The sequence below is a fragment of the Microplitis mediator genome, chromosome 9 (assembly GCF_029852145.1).
Source record: "Microplitis mediator isolate UGA2020A chromosome 9, iyMicMedi2.1, whole genome shotgun sequence".
NCBI classification, from domain to species: Eukaryota; Metazoa; Arthropoda; class Insecta; order Hymenoptera; family Braconidae; genus Microplitis; species Microplitis mediator.
In genome coordinates this window covers 21257031-21273937 of record NC_079977.1, presented here as the reverse complement: position 1 = coordinate 21273937, position 16907 = coordinate 21257031, and the positions used below count along the sequence as shown (strand labels likewise).

The window sequence follows — 16907 nt, the reverse complement described above, 5'->3', positions numbered from 1 at the left end:
ATATATAGTAGCAATATATTTTTTTTCAATATATTGTCATATATTAATACGGCAAAAATATAAATATTATTTTATATATTGTGAAATATATCGCATTATTATAATCAATTTTTTTTCACATATAAAGTTTTTTCATGTGGGATATTTACGTTGCTGTCGATGTAAGTGCTGATAAATACTAGTCGTATATGTCGTAATGAGTCAGGCCTTAGAACAATAGTGTAATACTTTAAATGGATGTCTTAAGTTAAGCTTCCTTTACAAACATATTTGATTTCGATTAAAAAACTATTAAAAACTGTGACGTTTTCATACATTCATTGAACTTATTGTCTGAACATTGGCGCCAGACTTTTGATTTCACACTGAGAGAAAAGTCGATAGTCATTTTAACTTAAAAGACTTCAACTATTAAAAATTAGTTATTGGTACTAATGCGTTAGTATGGCTAACTATTTAGTAGTTGCTTAAACTAAAAAAAAATTAATTAAAGCAACTAAAATTTTTCAGTCTCCGAAAATTGTTGTTTTAACTAAAAAAATTCAGTTGATAGTATATGAATTTTAAAATTAATTATAACTTAATTTTTTTAGTGTATGTAAATAAAAATTTTTTCTATTATAACTGCTAATTTAAAGTTAAAATAAAAAAGTTGTTATAAATATAAATCTAGTTAATGGAACTAAAATTTTCAAGTTACTGTAATTGAGTTAAATGTAGGCAGGAAATGGATTTTTAATTTTTTTTCAAAACTTAATGATTGAGTAAATAAATTTTTTTAAATCGCCAAAAAGTTTTTATCAAAAACTTTTGCTCAAACATATTTTTTTTGCAAAATTATTGTTTTTTGAAAAAATTATTTTTCAAAGAATTTTTTTTTCCAAAAAATTTGTTATATCTCAATTTTTTTAGAAAACTTCAGCTGTTAAAAATATTTGGAAAATAGAAATACCTATTTATATCAATTATTTAAGATAAATTGGAATACTTAAACTGAACTGTCGTACAAAAATTTTCGATTTAAGCATAAAAATATGTTGACTTGAGAAAAAAAATTTTGATTCAAAATAAAAATTATAAGATAATTATTTACTTAGTGCAAGAAAATTTTGATGTTCCGAATCGTTAAAAAAAAAGTGTTCTTGAATCAAGAACATTTTTACTTGATTCGAGTTAACTTTTATCGATGTAGTTATAATTCGCAAAAATATCGGATAATTTTAAACAACATTTAGGATCAATATTAATAGCTGACAAAAGTTTTTCCTTTAGCTAATAAGGTTCTTCATTTGTACGTTATCAAAACCTATAAATGCGTCTTTCAAATTTTAGTTTCTTTACACTGTAAAATATTATTGGACTCGGTGTAGTGTAAATGTCTGTGTAAAAATTGTGGTGTGAAAATTACACTAAGTATTGTATTAAATTTAAGCGGTGGGAATTAGAAATTTTCCCTCCGTCAAGCGTGTAAATGTGTAATTTATGTTTAAATTTTGCGTTTAAGGCAAATAATCATAAAAAAATTAAAATGTTCAAATTACGAGTTAATATCTAAATACAATTGCTTAAACCAAGAGAAAAATTTCTTGAGAGAAAACATATGTATGGAGGAGAGGAAAGTCACCGGTACCAGACAGCAGTAGCGGGAGTAGTTCGATGCTCGCCACGAGATCGCGCCCAGCCGCTGTGTAGTGTCCCTGGCAAGATATATATCTCAGAACTGTTATATTTCAAATCTAAAAACAATTCGGCATCAGTACAACTCTGTCATTTGACAAAGTGACAATTACATTTTTGGATTGTATTATAGTTTATCCTATATTACATCAAGACACTAATATTTATCATTAAAGTTTCAACAAATAATTTATCTTTAAAATTTAACTTGAACTTTCAAAAAAAAAATTAATTCTAATCAAAACTCTATAGAGTCTCTACTTAATAATTAAAACCATGTGAATGGTATGTTTGTACGAAAAAAAATTATTTATTTAATGGATTTAACTAAAAAATATTCAGTGAATTAACTAAAAAGCATTGTAATGATACTTAATATTTTTGTTTGCTTTAATGAGAAAGTTATCGATGAATTAACTACCCCAGTTCAGTTTAAAAAATTAAAAATTCTTAATTGAATACTAGTTTAAAAATCAGTTACATTAACTATTTATTTAGTTGATTGAACTAAAAAATATTTAACATAACTACTTAGAGATATTTATAATAACTATCTATTGGTGTTGTAGTAACTCCGAAAAAATAGTTAAAGCGCTAATTAACTGTCATTTTATAGTTAGATTTACTGGATTTTTCTCTCAGTGCAGAACCCTTAGTATCCACATATATATATATATACATATATAAATATATTAGGGTACTTAAAAGAAAAAAAAAATTTTTTCTTATGGCCTCAAACGTTATTAGTCTTAAGTATAAAGAAATCCTACCAAATAAGCAGATCGAAATCTCAATTCTACTAAGAGCTCAACGAATATTCATTTTCCCATTTAAATTGCAAAATATTTTTTTAGTTTTTTGGAAATTAAAGGATTCAAATTTTGTTTTTTTTTTTTTTTTATCAAAATACACAGTCTAGTAGGAAATTAAATTCTCTACAAAAAAACGCTCCGAAGTGTTTTCTCCGGAGGACTAACAGAAAAAAAAGTTATGAAGCTTTGAACGATGTCAAATCGTATAACTGCGTGTTTTAGACCAGTCATTTTATTCCTAGGCTACCTAAAACTCGATGCTATGTAAAATTAAATTTTTTCAAAAATTTCTAAAAATCGAAAGAAATAAAAAACTCAAAAATGTACAAAAATCGGTGAATTGAAAATTTTGTTATTAACAAAAAAATAAATACCGCGTATCTTGAAATAATTTTGAAACCGATAAAATGCATCAAAATGCAATATATAAATTGCGGGTATTGTAAATAAACAAATATCACAGATAATATAGAAAAAAAAAAATTACCCTAAATGTCTTTATTTATTTTATAAAAATGTTTTTTATGAAATTTAATAATACTAAGACGAGACATTTACCGACACAGTCTATAACGTTAAAGTGACGCTGCTTTCGCCTAGGAGGCGTGGCTTAAATTCAAATCGCTATAAACTCCGAGACTAAATTCATCAAAAAAAATAAATTTTTTTAACTTTTTAATACTATTGAATAAATATTTATTTACTGACGTAGTAAATTTATAAATATTTATTCAATAGTATTAAAAAGTTAAAAGTTTTTAGCGATTTGAATTTAAGCCACGCCTCCTAGGCGAAAGCAGCGCCATTTTAACGTTATAGACTGTGTCGGTAAATGTCTCGTCTTAGTTTTATTAAATTTCATAAAAAACATTTTTATAAAATAAATAAAGACATTTAGGGTAATTTTTTTTTTTCTATATTATCTGTGATATTTGTTATACAATACCCGCAATTTATATATTGCATTTTAATGCATTTTATCGGTTTCAAAATTATTTCAAGATACGCGGTATTTATTTTTTTGTTAATAACAAAATTTCCTATTCACCGATTTTTGTACATTTTTGAGTTTTTTATTTCTTTTGATTTTTAGAAATTTTTGAAAAAATTTAATTTTACATAGCATCGGGTTTTAGGTAGCCTAGGAGTAAAATGACTGGTCTATTTTTATTATATGAAACAGATTTTATAGAAACTTCGGTTCTTTCATCCGAACTCATGTTAACTGTCAAATTTTTTTAGAATACACGGGAAAAATTTTCCTTACTTTCAAAACAAAACTTTCTTTTTTATTTAAAATACAGAAAGAAAAAAATATTTTTCTTTTGAAATTTATACGAAAAACAAGTAAGATCTTAGAAATCTTTTTAAAACACGTTACTGATTATACATAGTATATAGCTTTACCGTATAAACATCTCCATATAAGAAAATCCGGAAATTATCTTTACGTTAAGCTTTTCAATTCTCTATTATTTCAAGCTTTATAACTTTTTTTCTGTTAGTTGTGCGAAGAAAACTCTCAGGGGCTTTTTTGTAGAGAATTTAACTTTTTACGTGACCATGTACTTTGATTTTTGAAAAAAAATTTGGTATACTTTTATTTTCGAAAATAAAAAAAAAAAAATTTTTTTACATGCAATTTAAATGAGAAAATGAATTTTCGTTGAGCTCTTAGTAGAATTGAGATTTCGAGCTGCTCTTTTGGGAGGATTTTTTTATTCCTAAGACTAATTGTTGAGACAATAAGAAAAAAAGTTTTATTTTTAAACACACCCTAATATATATATATATGGATGGTCGTTAAAAATTAAATTTTCAGAGGTGCCCCATAAAAAGCTAAAAAGCCAAAAAAAAACTTCCAATCCATTTCGCATGCGGAGTGATTTTTTTTAAAACTCCGCGACTTTGACTGGCGGAGTGAAATTAAATCCGCATTTACTCCTGATTTTTTATTATTTTTTATATTTTGCAATATATCGCGTTATTATATTCATATTTTTTTTCACATATTAAGTTTTTTCATGCGGGATATTGACGTGGCTATCAAGATAAGTGCTGACAAATCCCAATCGTATTTGGCGTCATGACTGATGCCTTAGAACGATAGTGTAATACTAAAAATGGATGTCTTAAGTTAAGCTCTTGTTACAAAGATAATTGATTTTAATTAAAAAACGATTAAAAACTGTGAAGTTTTTATACATTCATTGAACTTATCGTCTAAATATTGGCGCCAGACTTTTAACTTCGGAACCCCTAGTATCTACGTATATATATACCTGTTTAGGTGTTCCAGTATATTTAAATGGTGTATTCCCGCATGGAAAAACTATATATTGTTAAAAGTATATAAAAAAATATATGGTAAATATGTGATAAATATATAGCGGCAAAAATATCTATATTGGATTATATATTTATAATGATATATTTACTTGTATATAATGTTTTGTATTTTTCTGTATATATTATCTCATATAAAGCTCAATATATTCTTGCCATGTATAGATGGTATATATATATAATTTATAAGTATAATATAATAAACTTAATATATATTTCCATATATTTTGACTCATATAATTAGTGGTATATGGTCTCTATATAATTGATTATATATGAAAGAATTTATATGTTTAAATATATGGTTCGCAGTATATTGGAATTAAATTTTTCTAATATATTAAAACTTATATTTTTTGCAATATATTGAAAATTTTATTTTTTCAATGTACTTTTTCAATTTCTACTCAAATCGACAAAAAAAGTCAAATTTACTATTTTTTTTTCTTTTCATTGACATTACATTTACTGAATAACTAAAGCAATAACCTCAGAAAAGTAAAAAAAGTGCCATATATTTTGCAATATACTGGAAAACTTATATAAAAAATACTATATATTAATTACCATACTACTTTCAATATAATATATCAATATAAAAAAAGATATATTAAAATATATACGTAAAAAATACATAAAAAAGTCATATACTGATAAATATATTGGTAATATATTCTAGCAATATATTTTTTTTCAATATATTATCATATATTAATACGGCAAAAATCTAAATATGATTTTATATATTACACAATATATCACATTATCATATTTATATATTCTATCATATATGTTTTCACATATAAATTTTTTTCATGCGGGTTATCGTATATAAGGTAAAGCACGCAGTAGTTGAACAGGTTCAAGGGGGGGGGGGGGTAAGTAGACAATTTTTAACAGAACAAATAGAATACAGAGAGGGGGTGAGGTACAGGCCATGTTTTAGTCTGAATATTGGTGTACCTGAAGCCATCAGACATCAGTTCTCTCAGTGACTTCCAAGAGTTAACTTCGCCATCAACGTTCTAACTTATTACAGTTAAAACATCCGATATTTCATTAAATTTAACAATTTAATAAAGAAACAATCAAAAATCATGTCATCTTTATATTTTGAGTCGATAAGGAACGAATTCATGAACACACCGGAAAGCCTATACTTAGCTGGGCCAGGAGAATCGAGTCCTCCATCCTCCAGTTCTGAAGAGGTCAAGTCTCCTGATCATCCCCTGGGGAATATTGCCGATGTAGAAAGTGATAAAACAGAAACAATAGGTAATGAATCATTTATAAGTACAAACTATTTTATAGATTTTTCTTAAAATTTATTTTTTTAATTACTGATAATCGCGGTAATTGTTGAATTTATTTTTTCTCGAATGGTCTAAATTACACGGAAAGAATTTTCGTATGAATATTGCCATGTTGTTTATTCTAAAAATTACTCTAAATCGAGTAATCTTGGGCCATTACGACTTTTTACTTTCGAATTACGAAATTTTACTTTTTCAGTGAGTAAAATTCAATCAGAATAATTTTTACTCACAATTGCGAGTAAAAATTACCCGTAGCGGATGTCTAAATAAATTCTCTCTAATTCAATTTATATAAAATTTATATTGACACAATAAAAATTACAATTAATAGGCTGAAATTTCTATAAAAAATCTAAAAACCATCTAATTGCCTTAGAATATGACTTAAAATAAATATTTTGAAAAAGAGAAAAAAAAAAATTTTTTTTTTTTTCTTAAATAAATATTAAGTTATAGAGAGATATTTAGTATTAATTGAGTAAATAAATATCTAATGTTATCATTTTATTTTATAGATAAAGAAGAACAAAAAAGACGGCACAAATATACCGAAGAAGAACTTCTCCATCTGCAATATTTATATTCGATTAATAAATTTATATCGCAGGCAGACAGAATTGTTGTTGCAGCCATATTCGGGCTTACAGAGAGACAAGTAAGAGAATCCTTTTATTTTTGTTATTGGTTATTCGCGAAATCTACACAGAAAAAAAAATTTACTTGGTTCAAGTAAATTATTTTCTTCAAAATATTATTCTTGTTTCGAAACATCTAAACTTCTCAATTCAAAAAAATTTCAGTCTTGAATAAATAAATTATTACTCTTCAATGGAGAGTAAAAATTTTTCTTTCAAAAATTTTAATCTTAAAAGAAGCATTTTTTGCTTTCAAACAAGATATATATGTGTTTCTCCCAAGAATTTTTTTCTCTTGGTTTGAGGCCGATAATATTGACTCAGGATGATACCGACTTAGTTTGAGTTTGGCGCATTTTTTGAATCAGGATGTTATTTTATTCGATTCAGAAATATACAAATATATTTTTAAAAATTATTAATCAGTTTATTACTACAATGGTTACTTATACTAATTTTTGATTTGGAAGTTTAATGCATATTTTTATTTGAAAAAAAATTTATTTGTACTAAAAATTTAAATAATATTTTTGTTTAATGGCCACATTTTCAATAATAGAAAATTTGAGGTTACCCAGTAAATAAGCATTGACAATTAAATACATTTACTGTGAAAATCTTTAAAGTTTGAACACAGTAATTATTTAGTACTTTAAGTATTATGATACCGAAATTTGTTCATATGCATATACATTAAACAAAAATAATTATCAACGGCGAGATTAATGTTTTGATGTTCAAATTGTGAACTTACAATTCAAAACTAACTACAACTGACCGAGAAAAACAAGCAAGTACGCTGTTCCCATCGAGGCGCCACCTGGCGTCAAAATGTTCACTTCACTCAAGTAAATCTGTTACTTGGTTTGAGAGTTAGATTTATTGTGTGAAAAAAAATATACTTTTGAACCAAGCATATACAAATCTTGATTTAAGAATCCTGAAACTTCTTGAGCCTAGAAATAAATTCTTGAAGCAAAAAAATGGAATTTTTCAAACTAGTATCCTTGGTTCAAGAATATTTCACTTGAATCAAGTTAATTTTTTTTTCTGTGTATGTAACATGTGTTTAAAAAAGTTTTTTTTTACGGAAAACCGTAATTTCCCGGGTCAAAAATAAAACTTGATTCAGACTTGGTTTACCAAGTCAAAATTTGGAGCCGTTTTTCACTTCACAAACTCGACTTTTTTTACGGAGGTTTGAAATATATCAAGTTTTCGCCTTGGTTTAGACTTAACTGGCTTACTTAGTCACGATTTAAGACGAAAAAGTTTAAATCAATTCGAAATTGACTTGATGTAGACTTATTCGACTTAAATTATGTCGAAAAAGTCAGAACTAAGGTGAAATAATTTTTAAATATTAAGGCGAAAGTAAGGCGAATAAATGACTTTTTTTCGACTTGGTTCAGCAAGTCAAAAGTAAGGTGAATGACTATCGTGCTCGAAGTAAAGACGAATAAGTTGAATCTAAGATGAAAAAAGTTGAAAAAATTTTAATTTAAGTCGAAAAAGTCGAGATCTTATCAAAAAATCGTCGGCAAATCGATAACTTCAAAAGAAAACAAGGCGAAGCGAGCCTGAATCAAGTTTCATTTTCGACCCGGGTTGTAACAAAATATTAGTAGATGTGATGTTTGAATATTTATAAGTTAATAATTTTTTTACAGATAACAGTATGGTTTCAAAATCGTCGGCAGAAAGATAAAATACAACGGGAGAAAGAAAAAAACAGCAGCAACCAAAGGAAGTTGATCGCCGAAGGAGATGGAAATACATCGGCTGGATATGGTCAGACTGTACATCAACATCAACATCATCATCAACCACAAAACGGATACAAGTCTAATTATTATAGTTTCTCTAGTACCAGCGAAACCAATAATAGTCAAAATAATTATGTTTCTTATTCGCAACCTGCAGTGATGTATCGTGATGAGTATGACTATACTACTCCTGTACCACTGAATGAATTAACAGACGCGTATGCTGTCAATTTGATGGATTATGTTCTGCAATCATATGAATGATACGTCAGTAACACTATTGTAAATAATTATTTAAATAAAAATTTGTATCTTTTTTTAAATATGTTATCTTTTTTTATTCAATCATTAATTGTTAGTTAATTTTTTACAGTTTTTAAAATATATGTTAAGGTAAGAACTTGTCAACAAGAAGTCGTTCATCTAAATATTTTTTTATTAAAAAAAAAATTATATTTTATTTAAAACTAATAAAATTATTTTATAACCATGCACAGAAAAAAAAAATTTCTTGGCGCAAGAAATTTTTTGTGTTATAAACTGAAAACAAAAATTTTTTACGATGAGAAATAATTTCATACTTTAAAGAATTTTTTCTTGTTCCAAGAATTTTTAAGTTTTCAATTTAATACGAAATATTTCTTGAGGCTAATAAAAATTTTTTTGGGACAAATCAAAATTTCTTGCACTAAGAAATTCTTTTTTTCTGTGTGGGAACAAAGTTTGGATCAGTTAAGATCCAATTTGATCTGATATTTCAGATTCGGATAAATCTTTATTTTGTTCAGATTTTTCCAGATCGAATTAAATCGTTGGATATATATTGAATAAAATTAAAGAAAATGACATTTAAACAATAAAATACTATTTTACCAATAGTATTTTTTGCCTCCGACTGCATCCGGTGAAAAAGAAGTAAATACATTTTCCTTTCGAGTTTTGTAGGTAACTTTTTTATGTTATTCCACTTTTATTGTAATTTAATAGTTTGTCGTCAAGTTGGCCCCAAAAATTGTCATTTCCATAAATTGATGGCGACTTTCTAAGAAAGTTGGCAACATCTTGTTGTCAACAATTACAAAAGCTGAAAGTTTTCGACAACTTGTTGTCAACTTTATTGCAAGTAATTGACACCAGCGTTCTGATCAATTAGGGATTCATTAATTGGCAATATATTTCATCGACTGTAGTCGGTAATGGCCCTTATAGTTACCTTAACTACAACCCCGATAACCAGAGTTTCAGTGAAATTTTTGAGCTGAAACTTTTGTCATCTCAATGACGTTTAGTACACGTAAAAAATCCAAGTTCAACTTTTAAGCGTTTTTTGACGTCAAATTTCACTTAAATTTGACGTAAACTTAAAGCTGCTATTAGACGTTTATGAGACATCAAAATTTGAGACGCAACAAATGACGTCAACAAGACCTCAAGTGTTGATATATTTTTTACCTTTTGATTTTTGAATTTACTTTGTTGATCAGTTGCTAGATGTCGCAAGCTGGCTTCTCTTTAACATGAATCTTTTCCTTTTGTGATTACCCTAATAGCTACTTTAGCTTGAAATTGACTGTAATTTACTGCCCGAATTTGCTGACAATTTTACAGCCAAAGTTGTAAAGCAAATTTTTCGGTTAATTTTTCTAAATTTGAAGGTAAATTTTTACTCCAAAAAATAAGTCGCTGATGTTCGTTCTTACCATTTCAGAAGGCAACCAAATTTATGCATAATTGTCTACAATTTAACGATAAAAAAATACTTAACAATTTTTCAAGTCAAATTAACAACAAATTGATATAAAATTTGCCTGAAAATTAACGACAACTTTTTAAGTGAATTTTTATTGTAATTCGGGCAGTAAATTAACGTCAAATTCAATAGCAAGTTGCAGACAAATCGTCGTAAAAAAAAATGGAAAAGTCCAAAGTTGACGAAAATTTGACGAAAAATTCAATAAAATTTCTATCTTACCTTAAAAAAGTAAAAGAATTTTAAAAAAAAGTAAAATACTGGAAGTGACATTACCGGCCGCTAGTCGTGATGACGAGAATTTTTACCGATTCAAATTTCAAATTGTATCCGCTCTCGATATCTAGTGTCTAGTGACTAGTGACTAGTGTCCTCGACCACGCGGTCGCGGACTTACGTATATTTTAAAAATAATTTTAACCAAAATCTTATTATTATTTTAACCCGCGATCTTTTAGTTATCAATCAATTTTTACAATCGATCTATTTGTCAGCAAGATTTTTACTCAGCCATGAAAAAACTACCCGACAGGTAAATTATTCTTGACAAATTCCTATATATGTTGTCTATTTATTATTTTTCGAGGTTATGTTTTTATATTTATTTACTCATTTCTTTTTTTTATTTATTTGCAATTATTCGAAGACGTCAACTTTTGAAAAATTTAAATTAGTAGAATTAAAATTTTTTTGAATTAGAATTTTAATTTTTCTGTCATTGAATTTATTTAATTAATTTTTATTTAGTGTTTCAAATATTCAAATTAAGTTTATGATTTATTATTAACCTATTAAATTATAATTGGAAATTAATTAATGAAGTTATTAAATAAATGTCATTATTTATTTTTAGTAACAGAAAATTTTAAAATTAACTAGCAGTCATTAGGTGACTTGGAGTAAAATAATAGCAAATTTATAAAAAAATTTTAATTTAAATGTTTAGTGAAATTTTACTAATTGACTCTCATATATTTTATTTATTTTTATTATCATTGAAGTTTGACAAGACAAATCGGGTAATTAATTCCCAAACTCATTGATTTCGATAATTTTATAATCATGGGATTCGAAAAAAAAATCAACACGGTCAAATTTTTTTATTAGTCGTCTGATATATTTTATTTATAAAATATATAAACTGCGATTAAAGACACGACAAAAGTCATTTACTTCTGAGGGTTCGCCCAAGGGCTGATGTCTTTAATTGATACTCGAAAATTAAATGTCTGCTCTCAAAATATTTATTTATTTTTATCTCACTAATTTTATAAAATCCCAGCGACATCTTTTGCCGGACAAATTTCTATATATATTAATAATTATTTATAAAACGTCAAGACATTGAACTGGCAGTCGCGTAAAAGATCTGAAACTATGAAAAGGCACAAATTTAACTCGAGACCTTTCGCTGATACCAAATTTCATTTTTTTTATTTTTATTATCGCAGAGACATCCCATGGACTTGATTTTTTTTATTCTCTCTTAATAATATAGACAACAGCGATATATATGTAAATATATATAAATATATATTGAGTGAGATTGATCTATAATTAAGTGGCAGAATAATTAAAATATTAATTTATTTAAAGAAAATAAATACGATCGTCTTTTTTTGCCGCGCAATTTGAATTTATTTCGAATGATATCGATAATTTTATTTATCTGGACACTTGGCAATAAAAAAGAGTTTGAGCCATGAAAAGCCACAAATTTAAGTCACGACCTTTACAACGATACTAATTTTAATAACATCAACTAATTTTATCATCAAGATACCACTGGAATAAAGTTTTCCTATTTCTCTTAAGAATATCGAGCTACAGTATCCATAAGGGCTCAGAGATAATCATCCGCCCTTTTGGTTCCTGGAAACCATAAGGTCGCAAATCTTTTTTTTTTATCTAACAATTCATTTGTTTTTTTAATTGAGTGTCAATTAAAAAAATGTGTGTCCTTATACTTTATGGCCCTAGTATAAGGAACTGTAAGGGCGTAAAAAAAATTCATTTTTTATTTTTTTAAATTTCTAAATCAAAAATTTATCGATAAATAGTAAAAAGAATTTTGCGGCCTTATTTTTTCTCTATAGTTTCTTTCACTAGGTTCCGACCTACTGGTACCTGAAAATCCTAAGGGCTTAAAAACTTTTTTTTAATTTTTATCTAACAATCGCCTTGTTTTTTTGTTTAAGTATCAATTAAAAAAAAAGACCTTTTACGTCCTTATGGTTCTCGGCCCTAGTACCAGGAACCATAAGGGCGCAAAAAAGAATCAAAATTTTTATTCTTTAATTTTCAAACTTCTCAATAAAAAGTCTGTTCACATAAAAAAAAATTTCTCGCCCTCATGATTCTCGGATCTGGTACTAGGGCCATAAGGGCGTAAAAGAATTCAAAATTTTTTATTTTTATTTAAAAATTTTTAAATTTAAATAAAAGAAAAAAATCTCCGCGCCCTTATATTTTTTCTTGGCACCTTTCACTAGGATCCGCCCTCATGACACCTGAAAACTATAAGGGCGCGAAATTTTTTTTTTTAAGGTCCAGTAAAATTGTCAATTAAAAAAAAAATATTTCTAAAAAAATTTCAATTAAAAAAAAATTTCGTCCTTATCGACAATTTCGATTCTCGAACCTCAACTTCAGTTCCCTAGATGTCGCGACGATCGCGATTAGATTAGAAAGTAAAATATATTTTATATTTAAAATTCCACAATCGAAACTAATTATTCATCTCGGGTATCAATAAATCAATTAAAAAAATAATAAAACGGTATCTTAAAATAATAAATTAAAATTTGAATTTGAAATTGAAATTTAATTATTTATTTTTTTAAATTACTAATAATTCATCCGTAGGTTAATTGATTAGTAATTAATGAATTTTAATTATTTATTCATTTCTCTAGTCTATGAAAGTCATTATTTTATTGAACGTCCACTCGCTATAAATTTTTTTTTTTAATTTATTATTAATTAATTTTTTTTTTCTTTCTTTCTTTCTTTAGATGGTTGGACTACAAACCTTATGGATCCGTGATCAAAAACACAAAAATAATGGCATTCAAAGTCCCTCTACATGAGGTGAGTTTTTTTTTTATTTTTCAAAAAAACTTTAATTTGCATTTTTGAATTCTTTATCGTTTGTAATTTATATACAGATTTTTTAAAAATATTCTTATTTGTTTTACTATTTTTATTTTTACTTGAAAAAAAAAATGCAGGAGATTAATTGGCGATTTATTTTGAATACAACTCAAGGTACGGCTCAAATTTTTGGAGATTTTTGTTTTTGGTGCAGAGACCTTTAGTTTGAGTACCGACATCACTAGGTTTGAAAAAAAAAATTTCGAAATTTGAAAATTTTCAAAATTAAAAAATTTTTAATTTTTTTGGAATTAGAATAATTCGGAAGTAAATTTGAGGACCAAATTTTGAATTTCAGAAAAGTAGATAAAATTTGATGATTACAAAATTTCATAGTTTTTTTTTGAAAATTATGAGAGTCTCGAAAATTATTTTTGATTTATTTTACTCCTATTTGAAAATACTTTGGAATGAGTACCCACAAGACTAGGTTTGCGTAAATAAATTTTGGAGCAAAAAAAAGAGTAGAAAATAACTTTTTTGGAATTTTGGTTTTTTGAAAAATTTAATGCAGCAAAGTGTAACTTGTGGGTACTCGTTTGAGAGGAAATTTGATGAGGATTATTTTGAAAAAAAAATTAAAAAGATAAGATCATAATTTTGTGACATAAGTTTCATATATTTGATAATTATATTTATTTTGAGTTTGCTCAAAAATTTATTTACACAAACCTAGTCTTGTGGGTACTCGTTTCAAAGTATTTTCGAAAAGGAGTCAAATGAACCAAAAATTATTTCCATGGCTCTAATAATTTTCAAAAAAAATTATGAAATTTTTTTTATTATTAAGTTTTATTCATTTTTTTGAAATTAAAAATTTAGTCCTCAAATTTACTACCGTACTATTTTAATTTGAAAAAAATAAAAATTTTTGAATTTTGAAAATTTTCAAATTTTGAAAATTTTCAAATTTTGAAAATTTTTTTTTCAAACCTAGTGATGTTGGTACTCAAACTAAAGGTCTCTGCACCAAAAACAAAAATCTTCAAGAATTTGAGCCGTACCTCAAGTCGTATTCAAAATAAATTGCCAATTAATCTCATGCATTTTTTCCCATTTAAATCCCATGGAATTTAATTTTAAACTTTTAAAAATTTACAAGATAATTTTCTACAAAAAAAAAAATAATTTAATAATAAAAATATTAAAAGTGTTTAAAAGTTGATTGGGCCCGTTTTGTCAGCCCTCAGGGGGGTCTGAGTCCGTTAATAAGGGCCGAAAAAAAAGTAAAATAAATATTAAATCTCCTATTTCATTTGCCTGGTGTCAGTAGAGACATACTGATGAGTTCAATGATTACCAGAGATATCTTTTTACATATTTTATTTTTTTTTTTATATTTTATATTCTCACCTGTTGCTTCATCTTATTCTTCATTCCATAAATTTTTTTATTATTTTTATTTTTATAATCAAATCACGTTTGCTTATAATATTTTTATTCAATTTTTATTTATTTTACTACTAAATTTTTAATTACATTACGTAAATATAATATTTTATTTATTTACGTAAATAAATTGAAATATTTAAAAATTTATGGAATCGTAAAAAATTTTTTATTTCAATTGAAAATTTTTTTATTAACTTGTAATTATTCAAATTAAACTTTTAATGGTTCATTAGAAAGCTGAATTCCCAATGAAATCTTTTTTAATTTTTCTCAATTTTTTATTTCCACTAGAGCAAAATTTTCTAGTCGATTGAAAAAATTTAAAAATTCACGGAATCAGAAAATGGTTCGATTAAAAATTTTTTTACTCAGTTTCTAATTAATTAAATTTTACTTTTAATGGGTCATTAGAAAGCTGAATTTCGAAGGAAATTTTTAAGATTTTTTTCAATTTTTTTATCTTTAGTTCAGAATTTGTAGCCAAGGAAAATTTATGATGACAATAAAGTTAGCAGACATTTAACAATATTTGAACTTTTTTTAACGAAAAAATAAATATTAAAAAAAATATTTTGAAAAATTGCATGAGTAGTTTATGAAATTTCCGACATGTGCATTTTTTTAGAAATTTTTTTTTTTTATTATTTATCTGTTAAAAAAATTTATGAAAATTTCAAATGTCTGCTGATTTTACTGTCATAAATTTATGGAATCAGAAAAATAGTCTGATAAAATTGTTTTTTTTCTTTATTTCTAATGATCGAAATTAGACTTTTTATGGGTCATTAGAAAACTAAATTTCTGAGGAAAATTTTAAGATTTTTTCCAATTTTTTATCTCTAATAGTTCAAATTTTCTAGTCGATTAAAAAATTTGAAAATTTCGAGGAATCAGAAAAATAGTCCAATTAAATTGTTTCCTTTTTTTTATTTTCTAATTATCGAAATTAGACTTTTTATAGGTCATTAGAAAACTGAATTTTTAAGAAAAATTTTCAAATTTTTTTCCAATTTTCTATTTCCATTAGTTCAAATTTTCTAGTCGATTGAAAAATTTGAAAATTTATAGGAATCAGAGAAACAGTCCGATTAAATTTTTTTTTCCTTAATTTCTAATTATCGAAATTAGACTTTTTATAGGTCATTAGAAAACTGAATTTTTAAGAAAAATTTTCAAATTTTTTTCCAATTTTCTATTTCCAATAGTTCAAATTTTCTAGTCGATTGAAAAATTTGAAAATTCCTAGGAATCGGAAAAATAGTATGATTAAATTGTTTTCCTTAATTTCTAATTGTCGAAATTAGACTTTTCATAGGTCATTAGAAAACTATATTTGTAAGGAAAATTTTAAGATTTTTCTGAATTTTCTATCTCTATTAGATCAAATTTTCTAGTCGATTGAAAAATTTGAAAATTTCGAGGAATCAGAAAAATAGTCCAATTAAATTGTTTTTTTTTCTTGATTTCTAATGATCGAAATTAGACTTTTTATAGGTCCTTAGAAAACTGAATTTCTGAGGAAAATTTTAAGATTTTTTTCAATTTTTTATCTCTATTAGTTCAAATTTTATAGCAGATTGAAAATCAAACAAATTTCGAAATTTCGTACAATGACAAAACCAATCTAATTAAAATTTTATTTCCTTACTTCCTAATTGTTATAATTAGACTTCTAACGTCTCATGAGAAAGCTAAATTCCCAAGAAAAATTAAAGAAAATTTCCAATTTTCTATTTTCATTACCTCAAATTTTCCCGCAAATTAAAATTTAAAAAATCGTACTATTTATATGAAAAGTATTTATATTATAAGATATTTTGTCGGAGATATTTTGTCCATCGGATAAAATATCTTCGGATATTTTGTCTTCAGATAATAAGTGACGGTACCATAAAATCGACCTTAGGTCCCATTTTGAAAAACGATATTTTTAAACTAAATTAATTATTACGATAATTAAAAACAATTATCCGCAATTTAATACTTAATACACGTAAATCTTGATCACAAGTGTGTAAATCACATAAAAAATAAAAATAACAAAAAAAGCCGGCAATGCA

General features: G+C 25.7%; 1 protein-coding gene across 2 annotated transcripts in view; it reads left to right on the top strand.

The window, feature by feature from the left end:
• Positions 1-10667: 10667 nt before the first annotated feature.
• LOC130674918 (uncharacterized) overlaps positions 10668-16907 on the top strand; it is a 37439-nt gene continuing 31199 nt past the window's right edge. For both annotated transcript variants that reach the window (XM_057480372.1, XM_057480371.1), the window contains exons 1-2: positions 10668-10834; positions 13317-13392. In XM_057480372.1, coding sequence (XP_057336355.1) covers positions 10815-10834; positions 13317-13392 — 96 coding nt within the window. In that variant the 5' untranslated portion in view covers positions 10668-10814. The remainder of the gene's footprint in view (positions 10835-13316; positions 13393-16907) is intronic.